At 45.0% G+C, this 17,229-nt stretch overlaps 1 protein-coding gene across 5 annotated transcripts in view; it reads left to right on the top strand.

Moving 5' to 3' along the window:
* DLGAP5 (DLG associated protein 5) overlaps positions 1-17,229 on the top strand; it is an 827,616-nt gene that overhangs the window by 520,771 nt on the left and 289,616 nt on the right. For all 5 annotated transcript variants that reach the window (XM_069637597.1, XM_069637599.1, XM_069637595.1 and 2 more), the window contains exon 14: positions 2,370-2,592. In XM_069637597.1, coding sequence (XP_069493698.1) covers positions 2,370-2,592 — 223 coding nt within the window. The remainder of the gene's footprint in view (positions 1-2,369; positions 2,593-17,229) is intronic.

The raw sequence follows: 17,229 nt of genomic DNA, 5'->3' as shown, positions 1-17,229 counted from the left end.
AGTAAAATTGTTTCCATGTAACCTTTGTTACACCATTACACAAGTCCAGGAAACAACATAATCTCCAATCACCAGCAAGCACACGTACAACAGTTAGCGTCCACCCAATTGCAAGCAGGCTACGTCTTTCGAGGAAGTAGGTACCTCAGACGTTCCGTCTGCACTACGGTGAAAGCAGACTGATTGCTGCACGCCCAGAGCTACTGTGATCACTCACGGAAAGGTAAGCATCAGCCATTGCACTATTATACTTTTATAATTAGACAGATTATTTAACTACCGGTCATCGCGCCACCATTGAGACAGCTGGCGTCTCTGCCCCACGCTCCCTTCCATGTGGAAAGTTTTCTAAGCCATGAGCACGGCGCTACAATGATTTCTTTCATTATATACAAACAACGCTATTAATTTGGACAAATATTTACATCTGCTTTGAACTATTGGCCCTATTGTGTCTTCCCCAACCCACCTATGCCACTTATGCAAGCCCGTATCTGCTCACATTTAGCAGCACGGGTACGCCGGCATGATTCCTAAGCTATTTCCCTCTTACCTTTCAGGATCCCTTCCCTGATACGCATTTCCCATCCAACCATTTCGGATCTTCGGATCTTGAAACCAACTTGCGTAAGAAAAAAAAAAGCTATTCAAAGGAAATCCAAATCATACTTCAGGATGAACAAAATTAGATGAAATCCTGACTGGGAAATAAATGGTAAAACAAATTGTTTTCTGTCACTTTCACCAATTTTGACTCTCAGTGAGAGGGATACACCAAGTGTTTATTTTAATGGAAATCTTTGTATATTATTACTTTCTGAATTCAGAATAACAAGACTAAAGCAAAGTTCACGAATTGACCCCTTTCCAATAAACGCAGGCAATTCATACTCAAAATGCTGGACCACACATGCCAGTAACGACGGATCTTTGTCCTGGGATAAACTGCTCCTGCTTTTTCTTTACCAACTAATGTGGTAAGATTCTCTTTTTTTTCAGGAGTTTTTGTAATGAGTAGTCAACGTCTATGTTCACATTAAATGTAAAATACTAACCTTTGCAGTGAAATAGTCGGTATGCAATTTTGTTTGCCTCCCTCACAGGGATTCTCACCTTTAAACTGCACCGAGGAAGGCACATTTTTGCAATTCAGGACCCACAGGTGGTCTCGCCGAAACGTAACAGAGGTCAACAGAAAAGAAAAACTAAGTTTTTCATGAACTGGAAACTTAGCATTTCTGACCCTGAACCCAACCACTAACTGTTGTCTTCTACGTAGGCAAACCTGCTCTAGTAATTTATCTAGTGATACTTTGAATACCCACAAACAACTTAATCTGTACAAACAATATTACAAACTGCTTCTTTGTTTTATTGTCTTGTGTTGTCCAAACATGTAATGTTTGGACAACACAAGACAATAAAACAAAGTTTGTCTTTGTTTTATTGCACACAAACTTTTCTTAAATAAGAATACCCCTTTTTTTAACCGTTTTCGCTTTGAATTTTTACCAGCAACTGATTGTTTCAGAAATTACTTGTATTATAGTTTTCAAAAAAAAAATTCTTATACTTTGTCACCATGGAATAAAATAAGATTTTTTCTTTTTCCATATCCTTCATTTTTTGCCTGACTGCTTATTTTATCTGCAAAGGTATCAATACAACTGAGATATCTAAAAGATACTCAACAAAAAAACGAATTGAATTTATTTCACTATTTGGGCTAAAAAATAATTTTGCCAGCGGTCTTTTGGAAACCAAATGTATGTATACCCAAAGGAGGATTTGGTGCTGGACTTCTCAAGTGGGCAGAACAAACTAAATGGATATTCCTCCTTTGTGAAAGGGACTGAGCTAAAACCTGTGGCTGCTGAGTGGGCACATTCCCACAGAACGGGTTATCATGCTATGTTTCTTGCAGAGTGGCGCTGTGACCTCTTTTTGTCCATAAATAGTGTCTTTATTTTGTTGCACTTGTGTAATCAATTGTAAATGCTATGCCTTATCGGGACACCATGGACATTAATAGGTGGGTAGTTTAAAACAAGTGCCACATTTTAGTAATTAAAGCTTCTATGTAGCATGTTTTTTGACATATTTACCTGTACTAAAAACGAACCTGCGGAAAAGGATCTTTAAATTGGCAAAGATGGTTCTGATGGCTACATTCTCCTACAGATTCCTATTTAAATTGCTGCAGCGAGTTACATAGCACAAGGTGGCACTTCCACTTTTTCATGTTTAGTCTGCTTCAAATGGCAGTGGGGCTACTATTGTGTAAATGTGTTCAGAGACACGCATTGAGTTTTGTCAAAGCATGTTTAGGACAAGTTTTGTTCGTTTTTTAATTTTTTTTTTTTTTCAAGAAAAAAATGGTTTCGAGTGCAACATCAAAACCAAGCCAGGGGGACAATGCAAGGGTGGCAGCCCGAAATCGGCTTGCTGCCATCAAAGCTGCAATGAAAAATAAAATCAAGCAGGACGATGTGTTGCCTGAAGCTTCTGACCGGCAGTCAACAGAAGATCTGAATACAGTGGTGTTTGATGCTGGCTTTTTTAAAGTAGAGAGTCCTGCAAAATCAATTCAACGTAAGTCAATGTATCTGTTGCAATGTTTTTACTTTCCAGTGTTATTAGTCTTGTAAATATGAGTAATGGAATTGGGTTCCTAAAGTTATGCTACATTTGCGTAGATTGCAACGAGTTTTTGTGTTCAGCTAAGTCTATATGAACTGTAATGCTGATTATCCTAAGATGTAGTCTGTTACTACTAAGCTATAGAACTTTATGAAGGTTCTGCTTCTTTAGGGGGTGGCAATTCTTAAGTAGTGGAGGACCAGAGTGGTACTCTGAGCTGTTCTTTATATTACCAACATGCCTGACCTTGCACTTCTGTACACGTTGCTGGTTTCCTACCACCAGATTTGGTTCCATTTCTTCTTATGGCAAGAGTAATAACTTTTTCTTTGCGTGTGCAATATTTTTGTGTGGCGTTCATAACTGTTTCGGACTGGGCAACTCTTCGTATCCTTGAAGGAGGGTTTTCATAGATTCCTGGTTTTCTAGCATTTCATCGTTCATAGATTGACATGTCTTATTGCATTTCAGGCTCTGGATCATTGCTACAGTACTGATGCCATAGCAATATCTACAATTATGTCATCCCACCTCATTTCTGTCCTTGGGAGGGGGGGGGGGGGGGCATGGGCAAACCCCAGGAAGTGCATTGCAGGTTGAAGGAAGGACAGTGTGGAGAAATATGAAATCCCTGGGAATGGCTAGCCTTGCACATGTGGCTGAACCTTAGGCCACAGGTGCTGGTCCCTTTGACTTCCTGGACGCTAGGACTATTAGGGGGGACTTTTCAGAATCACAGGGTGTGTGTGTGGTCCCACCTAGTTGATGTGCAAGGTATTTTCACACTTAATGTAACTAAGCTCTCCCATGGTATCGGGGGCTGATATGCAAGTACACTTAACACTTGCAGGCACCAAGTAAGAGTTCCACACAGATGTATACATAGTGTACTATGCATAAGGCCATAACACAAAGCAGTTGGCACTAAAGAATATTGTTTACTACAAAATGCACGTGTGTATAATCTCTAGTTTGTAATCTGAGGTTCCGTACACTCTACAATATACACAGTAAACTGAACCAAATAATTAACAAAGGAAAGACAGTAATTCATTCAGAAATATATCCTACACACTCACCTATAATTAGGAGACAAGCTCACATTAAGCAGACCTTTCCTATCAGATACTTATTTTTGAGCTTTGATGGTTAAGACCAGTACCCAAAGCTAGGGGGTGTGCAGGAAGTCTCTAAATTGCAGTACACCAATTTTGGCTACCGACAACAAGTAAGTTAGGAATGTATTTAAAAGCACCCTTTTCGGGGGGAAAAAAGTAAAGGGACCTCATTGCATAATCCAAATTGCCTCACACTGGGGGTAACCCAAGTATGATCCTACACTAAAATGATCATATCCAGTTAAGATTGTGAGTGGACTTTGTGCCCATGAAATCCCTCTGGTGAAGGGGGGCCCTGGGCACCAAAGCTGGCGAGTACAGACCTTATTCTCATTTTCCAAGTGACTGGCCATAGGTGTTGAGATGGATTTCCAAAATGAAACCTGGGTGTGTATTTTGAGAGCCAACTTGTTAGGGTGAGCAGGGAGACACTGACGTCTAGCCAACCCGATTAAGGTAAGGTAGCAGAGCAGCAAGGCTTACCGAGGAGGGGTGTTAAAGTGGTGTAGAGCAACAAGTCCACACAAACCAATTACAGTTGGACAGGCAAATCTAAAAATATACAGCAATTTTATTATACCTTTTTAAAATCCACAATAAGTAACACTTCTAGTCCAATATTATCACACCTTCACTAATCACCTTTAGGAGAAGACCTAATTTGATTGAATACCCAGAAGTACTCGGATGCATATGTAGTAAAGATACTTCAGAATACCCATGTAGATTCCCTACTAGCTCTTATGACGTCCAGCCCTAAAATGGTTTGGCGCCTTGTCCCCAAAGGTCGTCATTTGCAAAGTTCTACTTTTTCCAATGTAGGTTTATCAAGAGATTGGCGGTGACAGTGGTTTTGACTACTCGTTCAAAATTTTGTTTGAGTAAACTCACTAATTTCCAGATACTATGATAAGACTAGGGAAGAATCCTTGACCAAGACTCCACCAACCAAAGTCGGGAAAGAGTGATTTAGGGACAGGACTTTACACCCATGTAACCCTAGAGGGAACTGGGGTGGACAGAAACTGGTAGGTTAACTTACTCCACAGACAAAGATTTCTCGAGAGAACTGCTGAGATCCAGATTCCAATGGAGACAGTTTTTTGTACTTTGTTCCAACCAAGAATTTCCAGGGGTCATGTGGGTGCAGAGGCCACTTTCGGACGACATCAGATTTAGTGTTGGTCGGATGCGGGTGCAGAATGTTAGTTTGACACCTTCCAGCAGAACACCCAACCTAATAAAATGATGGCTGTGTGTAACGGATTTACGATACTGCACACTTCAGACAAGGGCTCTTTCCACTGGCAAGGAATGTACGCACAATAACACTTTTTATCCTTATTGATTTCGGATTCTACTTTGAGAAGGCATCCAAACCGTCAAACACCCACCTTAATAACCTTGTGTCGCAATGGACCATGAACCAGGCCGGAATGTAACAATGAAATATTTATTAATTTTTAGAATTCAAATGCAAAATCAAACAAATCAAATTTAGGGCAGCAATCACCAGGGTGGTGACAATATAAATGCAAAATATTATACTGTTCAACTTTCGAAACATCGACATAACCTAAAATAGGAATGGAAACACAATCACTTTTTTGTATACAGTCATAGACAACACTTATGCATTCCCCCTACAACACTTCCCCAAACACCTGCTAACTAAATTCTGTGTGGATAGAAAGCACTGGCAAGAAGAGGGAAAAATTGTTTTAAAATTCGACCCACCACTCCAGAAAGGGAGGTCAAAGAAAATGAAAACCTTAAAATTGAGCAAAATAGCATACTCAGATTTCACTTGTTACTTGTAGATCAGTTTACACTTGCGGTAGGATAGATAGGATGGAATTTTGTGTGGCTGTACGAAGAGGCAAGGAAGCTTACAAGCTATTGGGCAGGGAACTAAAGCAACATGAACACAGGTGAGAATTGATTTTGGGGATGCAACAATGCAGCAAAAATCACACGTGGCTGAATTGCAATTTCTTATTTTACATGGATTTTAAACGAGCAAACGGCTAAGAGAATTGGCTAAACGGTCAAAATCGAAAATCTGTTCTTGTGATGGGGAACAAAGGCACATAGCAGATGGGATGAGTATGAAAGGATGACTCTTTATGAATGTTATGGGTTTTAACATGGGAAATGCAAACGTTATTAGAGAAAAGCACAAGACATGGGCAAATACGTTTTTTGATGCAAACTGATTATTTTTGCTGAGACTATATTTTAATGGCTATATTAAAGAAAGACACTGCACGCAAGGGGGTTAATTTGCAATTTTTGAACCAGCTCACGCTGCGTACCTCCTTTATAGAGGAATTCATTTATTTCAAATATGGTATTAAGGACTTACCCAGATAACTGAAAGGATTAGAAAAGAATTACGCTAACAGATATAGACTAACACAGATTCTTCTAAGGAAAGGATGAACCGAGGATATTAACACTTCATGATATGATTAGGGTTTTTATGGGATTTTAATAGGATTTGGCCAAAATGCAAGGTAAGAGCGGGATATGCAGTTTGTTACTGGGTAAGGTGATGCTTACAAGGTACACTTGAGTTGGGTAATTTGAACAGCCAGCAAGGCCTCTAGACTGCAGGGTCTAGAGTTCTGGTCATGGGGACAGCTGGGCTCTCTGGGATGGGAACAGCTGGGCAACATCTGGTCACTGAACAGCGGGTTGGGAACTGGGCAAAAGTCTTGTCACTGGATTCTTCTAAAGGGGTCTGCAGCCTTTCCTTCTTTCTCCCTGAATTATTGGGATGAATGTGGTTCTAGATGGGTGGTTCCGCCTGGAACTGGATAGAGTCTTGGAATCTTGCAGGGTGAATTTTGAATGTTGAAATCTCCCTGCGTCTCCTGGTCTACCTCTTATATAGGCAGCGTGACATCATAGAATTTTTTACAATATGGGCAGAAATACTCTGGACTTACCCCTTGCGTGGGATAGGCCAGGCTCCGGGTGTTCTCCCCCCCCCCCCCCCCCCTCCCTGCAGGCGGATTGGTTCCAGGGAAATGACATCAGTTTGTGTGTTTTAGGTCTCGCATTGTCTCACAAGCCTCATTTTTCACAAAAGGTGATTATGGAAGAAAACCTTATAGTTACACTAGTCACCATCATAACATGCAAATATACAGATCCCATATTTCACAAGGAATTGGCCGGTCCGAGCGCCAATTCTATGCAATGTTGCATCGCCCTCCAGCACAATTTCGGAGTTTTCAGGAAACGCATGACCTCTAAAATTCTGCGAATGGCTACATATATGCACACTATCGGGCATGTTCTCCCCAAACTTTCATGTCTGTGCCATTTTAAACTTCACTTACAAATGCCTTTTTACTGCCATTCCAGTCCACCATATGCCAGGAAGACAGTCTCATTTTGCTTGTCCAACAATCGTGTAAAATGCTGTCATAATATCGAATTGTTGCTTATTTAGGATGCTGAAACAAATGTCATAATGTACAGTAGTTCCTACAAATCAATGGGGTGAATTTTCTTTACAGATGTGGGCGGTCCTCAACCCCCCACAGCCAAATGTCCCAGCCAGGCTTGGCTTGCACAAGGGTTTCAATGACTACCCTTTGAAGTCCTCCTGGGGATACTGGGAAGGAATGGAGAGAAAAATCACACCTACAAGGCAAAACCCCAGGTTTCACTCTCCCTTTGTCCCTGTGAGCGGTTCTGCCAGGCAGTCTGGGGAACCAGTAATTATCACACTATCGGGTTCCAGAGAACAGAGCACATGTCCTTTCTGTGTTAGGTCATGGGTAGGTGCGTGTAAATGACTGGAGGGGGGTGTCTGTACTTCTGCTCTCTATATGGTAGAGGAGAGGCACAGAAGACCCCAGCCAAGATTCTCTAAGGTAGCAATGGACGAGCAATCGAGGCCTAGCTTCTCAGAAGGTGATGCAGGCTGCTTAAGTACAGTGTAGTCCCCAAGCCCCCACAAAGGAATGTCCACACTATTACTGAAAACAGTCTTCATATAATTAATATTCAAAGGTATGTACACTATCACAATAACACACTTTGTACTCAGAAATCAACAATGGCAAATATATACAATTCTAAAGTGGTACCACCAATATTATCAGATCTCATTAAAGTGCATCAACTATACTGTCAGAATGTCACACAGATCAATAACAAGGAAACCAGCAGTAGAGAAAGGAGGAAAAGCAAGATGGTTGAAACAATAGGCAGATTACTGGCCTCTACTGTTAAGCACAGTTCTGTGTGGAGATTCCCCCCCCCCCCCCCAACCTGGGCAACTTGTAGATTAAAGGTATAGCACAAGCCCAGTCCATATATTGATCAATAAGTCTTACTTTCTCCTATAATGTTTTTACCCCCCAATGTACATGGTGGAGCAGAGTTCTTCGAAGAAGCGTTGATGGATCCTTCTTGAAAGCAGGAGCCACGGATCGTCGAGAGGCGTCGAAGAAGGTGAACGTGGCGTCTATGAGAAGTTCGAGGGTGCCGAGACCACAGCGTCGATCCAGGCGGTGCTCGTCGGCGACGTAATGCGAGGATGAGGTGTGCGGGGCACCTCAGCGATTGATTGTTCAGGACTGCAAAGAGTTTCTGAAGAACTGTGGCCCAGCAAGGTCGTCGAGTCGTCCAAGTCTTTGTGGCCTTCTGGTGGTGGGAAACCCACCGGCGGATTCTCCTCGGCGCCTCAGCGTCCTCCACTTTCTCTGGCGGGATAAAGCGGTCGTCGGTGCGGACAAGGGAGTCCTTCGATTCAAATGTTCTTAGGCGAAGGAGCGGGTGGCTCCGGTCGTTGGCGGCACAGCGTCAAGCGGTCCCCTCTTCTGGGGCAACACAACTTCGACGGGCTTCCAGCGGTTACACAAACCTGCGAACCCTGGTCGACGGCAATGGACTTCGGCGGAGAAGTCTGGGTGCTTCACTTCGAACTCCTCGGCGGTCCCGTCTCCGGTCGGCAGCCTTTCGAGGGTCTAACTTCCAGGGAGCTTCGGCAAAGGTTAGCGGTGCTCGATGGTCCCCCGGAGCACGGGAAGAGGGCGCCTTACCAGATCCTCTCTCGGATCAGTCTTCGACGAATTCAGCAGCTTTCAGATTGGGTCGAAGCAAATGCAACAGCAAATCTTCTTCCAGCTGGGCGTCGAGGATCAGCAGTTCCAGTTACTCTTCAAGTGTAGACACAGCTTCTGAACAATTTCCAGTGGTGAGAGGTCCCCAGATATACTATTCTGCCTCTCATCCACACTGCTGGGTCACACTCAGCAGCCAATCATACAGAATGGCATTCATGCAGTCAGCCAATCAGACACATAGTGCATTCAGGCCATCCTCCTCCCTCTCAGACACTGACAACAAGGAATGTGGATTGGGACAAGTACCCAGCCATTCAACACTACACACTGCATTCAGGCCAGTTTTGGGCAGGGCTGTCTCAGACGTCTCTGGTACCAGAATCCAGACAGCAACAACAAGAAGTGCATATTGGTCACACTCCATTCACCCAGGTCCCACCCACAGGGTGTACCCACACCATGCAGTCACTGGGAAGGCTCCAGCCAGTGTGGACTGGCCTTCACACCATATGTGGAACGTCCACCCAACAGCCAGTCAGGGGGAAGGGACAGAGTCAGGGCTTCCCAGGACTTTGGGAAAACAAGGTAACAGGCAATAGAAAGCAAGAGGCAACAGGGGCCATCTTGTTTTCCATCAGAAATCAACTGATTCCAATGGCAGGGCCGGGGTATCCCAAAATGGAGGATACTCGGAGCACCTGTCAAATTCAGCATGGAGCTGCCACCAGCCCATACCCTGCTCTGTGGGCCACCCACAGGTGCCCAAAAACATACACTAGGGGCACAGGGCTGTACCCCCACCCATGGGTGCCATAAGGGTATCCCATGGGTCTGTACACCAAACCAAAAACAGGAAGAGCTGCACTGCCAGGAGTCCCACATGGACTCCTGGGCAGAAAACAATACAGAACACAAATGAAAAAGGACTACAGTACAAGGGCAGGGAGGCCCTGTCCCTCCAATGCATTTCCAGCATCACAGTGCGACATTGGCCTCTCTGCCAAACTGGTTTGAGGGAACTTCCTGGGCCTTAGCAAGGATAATTTGTCTTTTGGGGGAAAACCAGCACAAGATACTTATTTTTGCAGCCCCTCTTCCCCACATGTAAAATTGTGTTTCTGTGCGAGCCACAGTATCAGTTCACAATTTTGCAAAATAAATTTTCCTGCTTTGCGAAAGCAGGATTACAAGTTTCTTTTTCTCTCCTGTTACTGTCACAAAAAGCAGTTTCTTTTGCATTAACTTTCTGAAAGGCTCTTCCAAGATCTTGTCAGTTTCTGGACACCGAGATATGCTGAAAATAGTTTATTGGTAACTGACACAAGGCAAGAGAACATCTTCCCTTTGAAGTACTTTGCGTGCGTTGATTTATTTCAAAAAGCCAATGCAAGCCGTGCGGACTTGAAGCAGAATTCTTTTGCTTTTTCATGGACTTCACTTGATGAAAACAATGCCGTTCAGTGAGGGATGGCCTTATTTGATGGTATTCACATGGAATACACGGCAGGGCTGTGTTTAAATAAAACAAAACTGTGTAATATTTGAAATGAAAGGAGACACCAGTGCGATGCTTCGTGAATGCAAGACATTTTCCTGTGCAGCCTTGAGTTTTTGATGACAGAACAGCAGTGCAGAGCCATTCTGCATTTGTTATTTTCTCTGGATTCACATGAAGAAAACAAAATGCAGCCATTCTTGTGGTGGTTATTTTCACTCTCGTCCCATATGTGCTTAGCCGACAAAAGCACAGCAATTTTTGTTGGTGACTGCTGAAATGCAGTCTTCTGTTGTAGGGGGGTTCTGCTGTGGCCCTTAAATGTACCCCACATGTGTACCAGACCACCTCCAGGGAGCGATTAAGACTGGTTGCAACAGGAGTCTCCACGATTGGGCAGCGAGAGGCTCTCTTCAATGGGCAAATGAGCAGGCCCTGTTGGGGAGAAATCTAATTTCTGTGCTAATTCCCTTCAACCAGCTCGTTTGCTGGGCTTTAGGACTTCATAATTTTAACCCTGGAGTGAGTGAGACCTTTTTCACTCATGTTTTGACCTGATTTGGATTTTGTTTTTGACTGTTTTGGGAGTCTGACAAACTCGAAAGGCATCTACTTTTTGTATGGTGATGCACAGAACCTTCAGTGCAGTGTCCCAGAAAAATCCTTTGGATTTTTCATAAGGTTTAAATGCCTTTTCTGGGGTGAACTACCTTTCCCAAGAATAGTAAAGTGAAATTGACTTTACTAGTCTTTTTTTAAATTCCTAGACCCAGCACACCCTATTTTACAATAGTGATGAAGGGGTTACTTAGTATCCCCTGTGTCTAGATCAGTGGTCTTCAAACTTTTTTGGCCGGGGCCCCCCTGAGCAAAATTTTGGCAGGCCGGGACCCCCCAGAAATGCCAAATGGACAGTATGTACTGCGCGCCATCACCTGCTCCCATCAGTTGCTGGGCTCCCTCATCCCACTGCTACCCAGTCCCTGGTCTCTCCCCACCCCATCACATACCCTGGGCTCTCCCCACTCTGCTCCCACCACTATCCCATGGTTCCCAGCCATTGTGCTCCCACCATAGTGGTTCCCCTCATCCCGTTCCCAACAGTCTGAGGGCCAGTGGTGGCTGGTGATTTTTTTTTTTTTAAGTGGAGGGGCATAACTATTTCTCCCACAAATGCCATAGCGACCGAGCATAGTGAGGGAACCCGAATCAATAAAGGTGGGTTCGGGGGGTTTCCCCCCATCAATTTTTTTAAATAATGGGTTAAAATGTTGCATTGTAGAGCATACTTTTAACAAAAAAATGGGTAAATAGCCAAACAGTTTGCAATTGGTGCCTGGGGGCCCAGGCATGACATTTTTTACTGGACATCTATGATAGATGTCCAGTAAAAAGATACCATCCCTGTCCCCTGGGCCTAACACAATCAACATGATTGTGTGTATGCAAGGCGGGTGTCTGGTCAAAGGATCGAATCCAAAGGGTCGAATGGTCAAAGGATCGACACCAAAGGATCGAAAACCAAAGGATCACATTTTTTTTTAAAATAATATATTTTTTGGGGGGTTTTCGTTTAGTGAAAAAACATTTTTACCACAAAAACAGGGGTGGGGGGGGACCCAAAAAAGTCAAAAAAATAAATGAATTCAATCCTTTGGTTTTTGGTCCTTTGGTGTCGATCCTTTGACCTACAACCTGCAAGTTGCTGCACATTCATACAGCAGTCACTATCATTCACACGAGCATCCATCACCATACACTCACTCATAACATAAGCATACACGCATCCATACACATGTTTAAATTAAAAAAATGAATGTAAACGTACCTTCTGCATTAGCCTGCATGTGGGTGCTGAAACACCCTGCTCCAGGCTGCTCTGTCCGTATGTGCGAGGAGGCGCAGGAGCTCCCCCTCGGACATACAGATATGCAGTGTCCCAGGCAACATTGCCAATGAGCTATGAAATGCTGGCAAAGCAAAACGCCCCAGCCTTGCATGGCTCAGTGAGCATGTGCGGCTGGGGAACTGAACAGTCAAAGTCCCTTTGACAGTTCAGCCAGCCCAGGAGCACTCCCTCAGCTCAACCTCATTACAACCCTGGCGGTAGCTGTGCTGGTAAAACCAGCACGGCTGCCGCCGGAGTTGCACCTGGGTCCGGCACCCGCGAATGGGCAATTACCGGGTCATGCCGAGTTAGGCGGACCTGATAATTGCCCTTTCGCGGTTGCTGGTACCAGTAGATCCCCATTCCCATCTGAGCCCCATAGGGCTCAATGAGAATGGGGAGCTCGGATGCACCGTTGGCAACGGTGCCGGTGCATCCGACAAGCTGTGCTCGCGGGTGCCGCACAGCCTGCGAGCTCAGACCTGGTGGGCTGTCAGGCACCCGCAAGCACAACTCGTACTATGGAGGTACGGTAGCAACGGTGCCGGTAGCTTACCGGCACCGTTGTTACCGTACTGCCATAGTTGTAATGAGGCCCGTCTGTGACTAAAGGAATGAATATCCATTTACAACTGCGGGCCACTTTTTCATTATTGCCCGAGTCAGTTTCATGCTTCAGCCTGACCATGTGAGTTGCCCTGCCCATTTCTTCCAATCTAAAAAAAAACCCAAAAAAATAATTTATTTTTTTTTACATTTCATGCTGAGCCCTCGGGGACCCCCAGGGATGCACCCGTGGACCCCTGGGGGGGTCGCGCCCCACATTTTGACTACCACTGGTCTAGATACTCATGTAGCACTCAACTACCCATTCCTCTCAGAATGGCTGGTGGCAGTGGTTTTACAACAAACTACCATGATTTTTCCCCGACAGCAAGTGCCAGTAGCGTTAAATCACGGGAGCTATGTTTTTCAAGATGGCGTCTGAGCCTCCTTTGTTTAAACGGGTCCCGTCTTTTTTTGCAATTTCTTTTTGGAAAGGTCTGTCTCTGCGTGCCAAACTAGGTTTGATCCATTTGTTCCTTCGCCAGGCTTCAGGAGTGAAGACCGCCTCCGACACCCGAGTGTCTGGGGTGGGCAGGAAGGCGAGGGAGGCTCCCAAAACTCCCTGTGCTTGGTCTCCTAGGAGACCCAAATCCACTCTGGTGATTGGCTGGCTGACTGTCCGGCAAGGACAGCCACCCTGCTGGGTGAGTGACAGCTAGGCTTCAATGAATGGGAGAGAAGTGAATAAAAGGAGTCTCTTGGGTTGGAAGGCAGAGTCGACCACTGGAACGAAAGAGCCGAAGACGAGCTGGAAGAGGACGGCTGATGCAACTCCTGGACCGTTGGTTTGCCCGATGAAGCCTTGCTGCAGGCCCGAATAGCCAAGTTCACAGAAACTCTGCAAGGCCTGCTCCCTTTGAGTTGGTGGGACCAATCAACTCGACACTAAGCCTGGATACCTTTCTCAGAGCTGGTTGTATTTTCCTCAGTACTGCAGGAAAACTAAATAACCAGGGAGAGGGACACCAGCTTGTGTGCTTGACTACAGCTACCAGAATTGAAGATTTGCCAGTTGCCAGCTTTTTGACCAGTCTCAGTGCAGGAGTCCCCCGACGTCCTTCCTCTTGTCCCCACGACTGAGGCCCAGGAACAGCGAGATCTGCAGGAACTGCCAGGAACAGAGGTCACCAGCTGCATCTTTTTCTTCATTTGTGAAGGTACTGTAAAATCAGACTGAGTACTTACCTCTCATGGTGAAAGTGCTTGAAACTTTCCCACCTCAAAGGCCTAATCAGCTTGTGACCCAACATGATTCTTGTTACAAACTATTCCTAAGAACTTTTGCAGAGACTTTTCCATTGATCTACCAGAACTGCTTTATCCTATCGAAGACTTTAGCCCATTGACTTTTCTGGTGAACTCTAAATATTTGCACTGTCAAAGAATAACTAACCTTTCATGTTCGAATAAGCTTTGCCTTTTACTCCTCTATATCAGAAATATTTCAAGAAGTGTTTGTATGTGATATATAATTGCCTCCTTATTAATGTCTCCTTATGTGTCTGTCAGTTATAAGACATTCATAAGTATTTATCAAAGAAACCTTGAGTGTAAAAGTTTACTTTTACACTTGTGATTCTAGCCCTTACTGCTCACATTCCCCTCTTGAGATAAGCCTTGCTGCTCAGCTCAGATAAATAAAGTACTGACTTATACCAAAGGTTGGTTTTGCTTTCACCTGTAGTCCTAGTTTGGTGTAGTGATCCCAAAGGGTACTGCATACAAACTTTGTCTAACACAGGGGTCGAGTAATCTGTAGTCTAGTGAAACGTCTGTGGTAACGAATCCGGCTAAAAGCTCCAGGAGTCTCCTAAGGAACCTGCAGAAGCAGGACGGCCAGATCCCGAGTCCCCTCACCAGAGTGCAGGACCCAAGGAGTGAAGGAAGCCCAACTGGTATCCGGGATCAGCGACGGTGCTGTTTGCTAAAGGCTGAAACCGGGAAGTGCCGCTGAACTGAGAAGAGCCATAGATGTTGACTACCTCACAAGTACTGCCGCAGGAGCCTTTCAGTCCTCCCTCTTGTCCCCACGATTGAGGCTCAGGAACACAGGGCCTGCACCACTGTATGAAGACAGAATCCAGCTGGACCACTCTTCTTCAAACCAGAGGTACTGTTTAGGCATGGGGTACTTACCGCATTGTCTTTTAGCTGTGCTTTTCTCAGTTGGGAATTGCAGTGGCTCATCTTAGAGTTGATTCCAACTCCTTTCACAGGATTAACCGCTTGTGACCCTACAAGTGATTTTTCCACAAACTCTCCAACGTTGTGCAAGACTTTAATTTAAGTGGCTCAGATCCATAGACTCTACTCCAATTGACTTTGGATTTCCTGGCTCCCTTAAGACTCTTCTAGTCCATTGACTTAGATGTAGTTTGTCCTTCATAGGTGGTAATTGTGAACTGTTCCTGCTGGGAAAGGCTTGTCTAGATTTCATTGGAAGATTTAGTTGTCCTGTTAGGCAACATTTGGAGCAGTACCCTTTGGGTGCACTGCAACAACCTTGGCCTCCTGGCAATAGGAACCCAACCTTTGGTCTAAGTCTGTGCTACACAGGTTGGTAGTGTGGTTGAGCAGCCAGGCTCATCTCAAGAGTTGTCAGTGTGAGCAGTAGGGTAGTTGCAGAGATTCAGTGACAAGTATCCAAATAAACACTTGCACTCAAGGATTCTTGATTAAACAGTGATGAATTTATTAAACAGTCAGTTTGAATAAGCCTTCTTCAGAAGGCGCAATATATAGTAACACACAAATACACTCCAAAATGCACACCTAGTTTCTCTAAATCAGCAAGTACCCATTTGGAATGGCACACACTTCCTACCCCCTCAGGTGACTTAAATAACTAGGACACTGGGCATTAATATATCACTGATACATTTAGAGCAATACTGAGATTGGTGTCAAAGAAAGGGGTTATTAGAATAAAACAAGAGATCACACAATTATCCTGAAACAGGTAAGTACTTTTGTACCCCCCCCCCCAATGCAAAGTAAATTAACCCCTTCCTGGAAGGAAAGGTAAAGCACAATGTCAGGAGAGGAGTCATTCAGGGAGCTAGGCCAGCCAATATTAAGATAGCAAAAGTCTTGCTGATTTGAAGCACTTCTTGCAGGTAAGTAGGTCTTGCACAATGTGTTAGAAGTCTTTGTAGAAAAAGAAGAATCAATGTAGGGCCACAAGCTGTTAGGCTTGTGAGGGGTAGAAGATGCAAGCAACTTTACAGAAGCAACCAAGACAAGACTACACATGAGGTACGTTCTCTTAGACTGTACAGTACCTGTGGTTAGAAGAAATGGTTCCAGCTTGCTTCTGTTCCTGTGCAGCTTTGCAGATCCTGTTCTTGGGTATGTCGTGGGGACAAGAGGGGCAGGGCTTCTGGGGACTCCTGCTCTGCAATGGGACTGTCAGTGGCAGCAATGGTCAAACTTCAATTCAGTGGCCTTTTGTGGTTGCAGCTCCTCGCGTCTCAACTCAAGCAAAAGCACCACTGCGGTTCTCGGATACCACTTCAGACTTTCCTCGCATCTGCGGTCCAGCACTCTGTTGTGGCTCAGGCTTGGGCACTCCTACTTCTTTGGAGTCCGGCGGATCTTCCTGTAGCTCGGGCCCAACTTAAAAGCAATGCACTCTATCTGGTGTTCCTCTTCCTGGCACTTCGGTTCCAATAGCAGCAGCTTTGGAAGTACATCCAGCTTTGAAAGGATGTCCAGACGGGCTTACTTTGAAGTTGTATGGCCCCACCAATTCAAGGGGAGAAGTCCTTGCAGGGCTTCTCTAGTTGAGGCCAATTTGGAGCTTCAGCACAGCAGCAGGGCCTCTCTGGACAAACCAACGGTCCAGGAGTTGCAGCAGGCCTCTTTCAAGTTCTTCTTCGGATTCCTTTGTGCAGTGGTCGACTCGCTCTTCCAAGCCACAAAGCCTCACCTTTTATGCAGGTTTCTCCCATTCATTCCAGCCGAGCTGTCACACAGCAGGGTGGCTGTCCTTGCCGGCCAATCACCTTTGGTTGCATTCCTGTAACCAAGTGGATTAAAGTGAGTTTGGGGCGCCCCTCCCGCCGCCCCCCCTGCTCACTTCCTGCCCCTGCCAGACATACTGGAGACAGAGGCGGGCTTCACTCGTGAATCTCGCCAAAGACAAAACAAACAAACTGACCAAACCTGGTTTGGTGTGCAAAGTAAATCTCAAGAAGGACCGTTCCAGCAAGAAATGGCACCCATGGGTGCTGTACTGCAGCTGTGAACGCAGCCTGCGGTAAAAACACACAACGGTAGTTGAAAGTAAACCACTGCCAGCAGCCATTAATTGTTGAAAGGGTAACACAAAAATGTTACATGAGAAACTAGACAAAGGGCATACTAAGTAACCCCTCCAGTACCCTATTGTAAGATGGC

Source organism: Ambystoma mexicanum, chromosome 14 (genome assembly GCF_040938575.1).
Source record: "Ambystoma mexicanum isolate Mex_15411 chromosome 14, UKY_AmexF1_1, whole genome shotgun sequence".
Classification (NCBI taxonomy): Eukaryota; Metazoa; Chordata; class Amphibia; order Caudata; family Ambystomatidae; genus Ambystoma; species Ambystoma mexicanum.
This window is presented reverse-complemented; position numbering and strand designations above follow the sequence as displayed.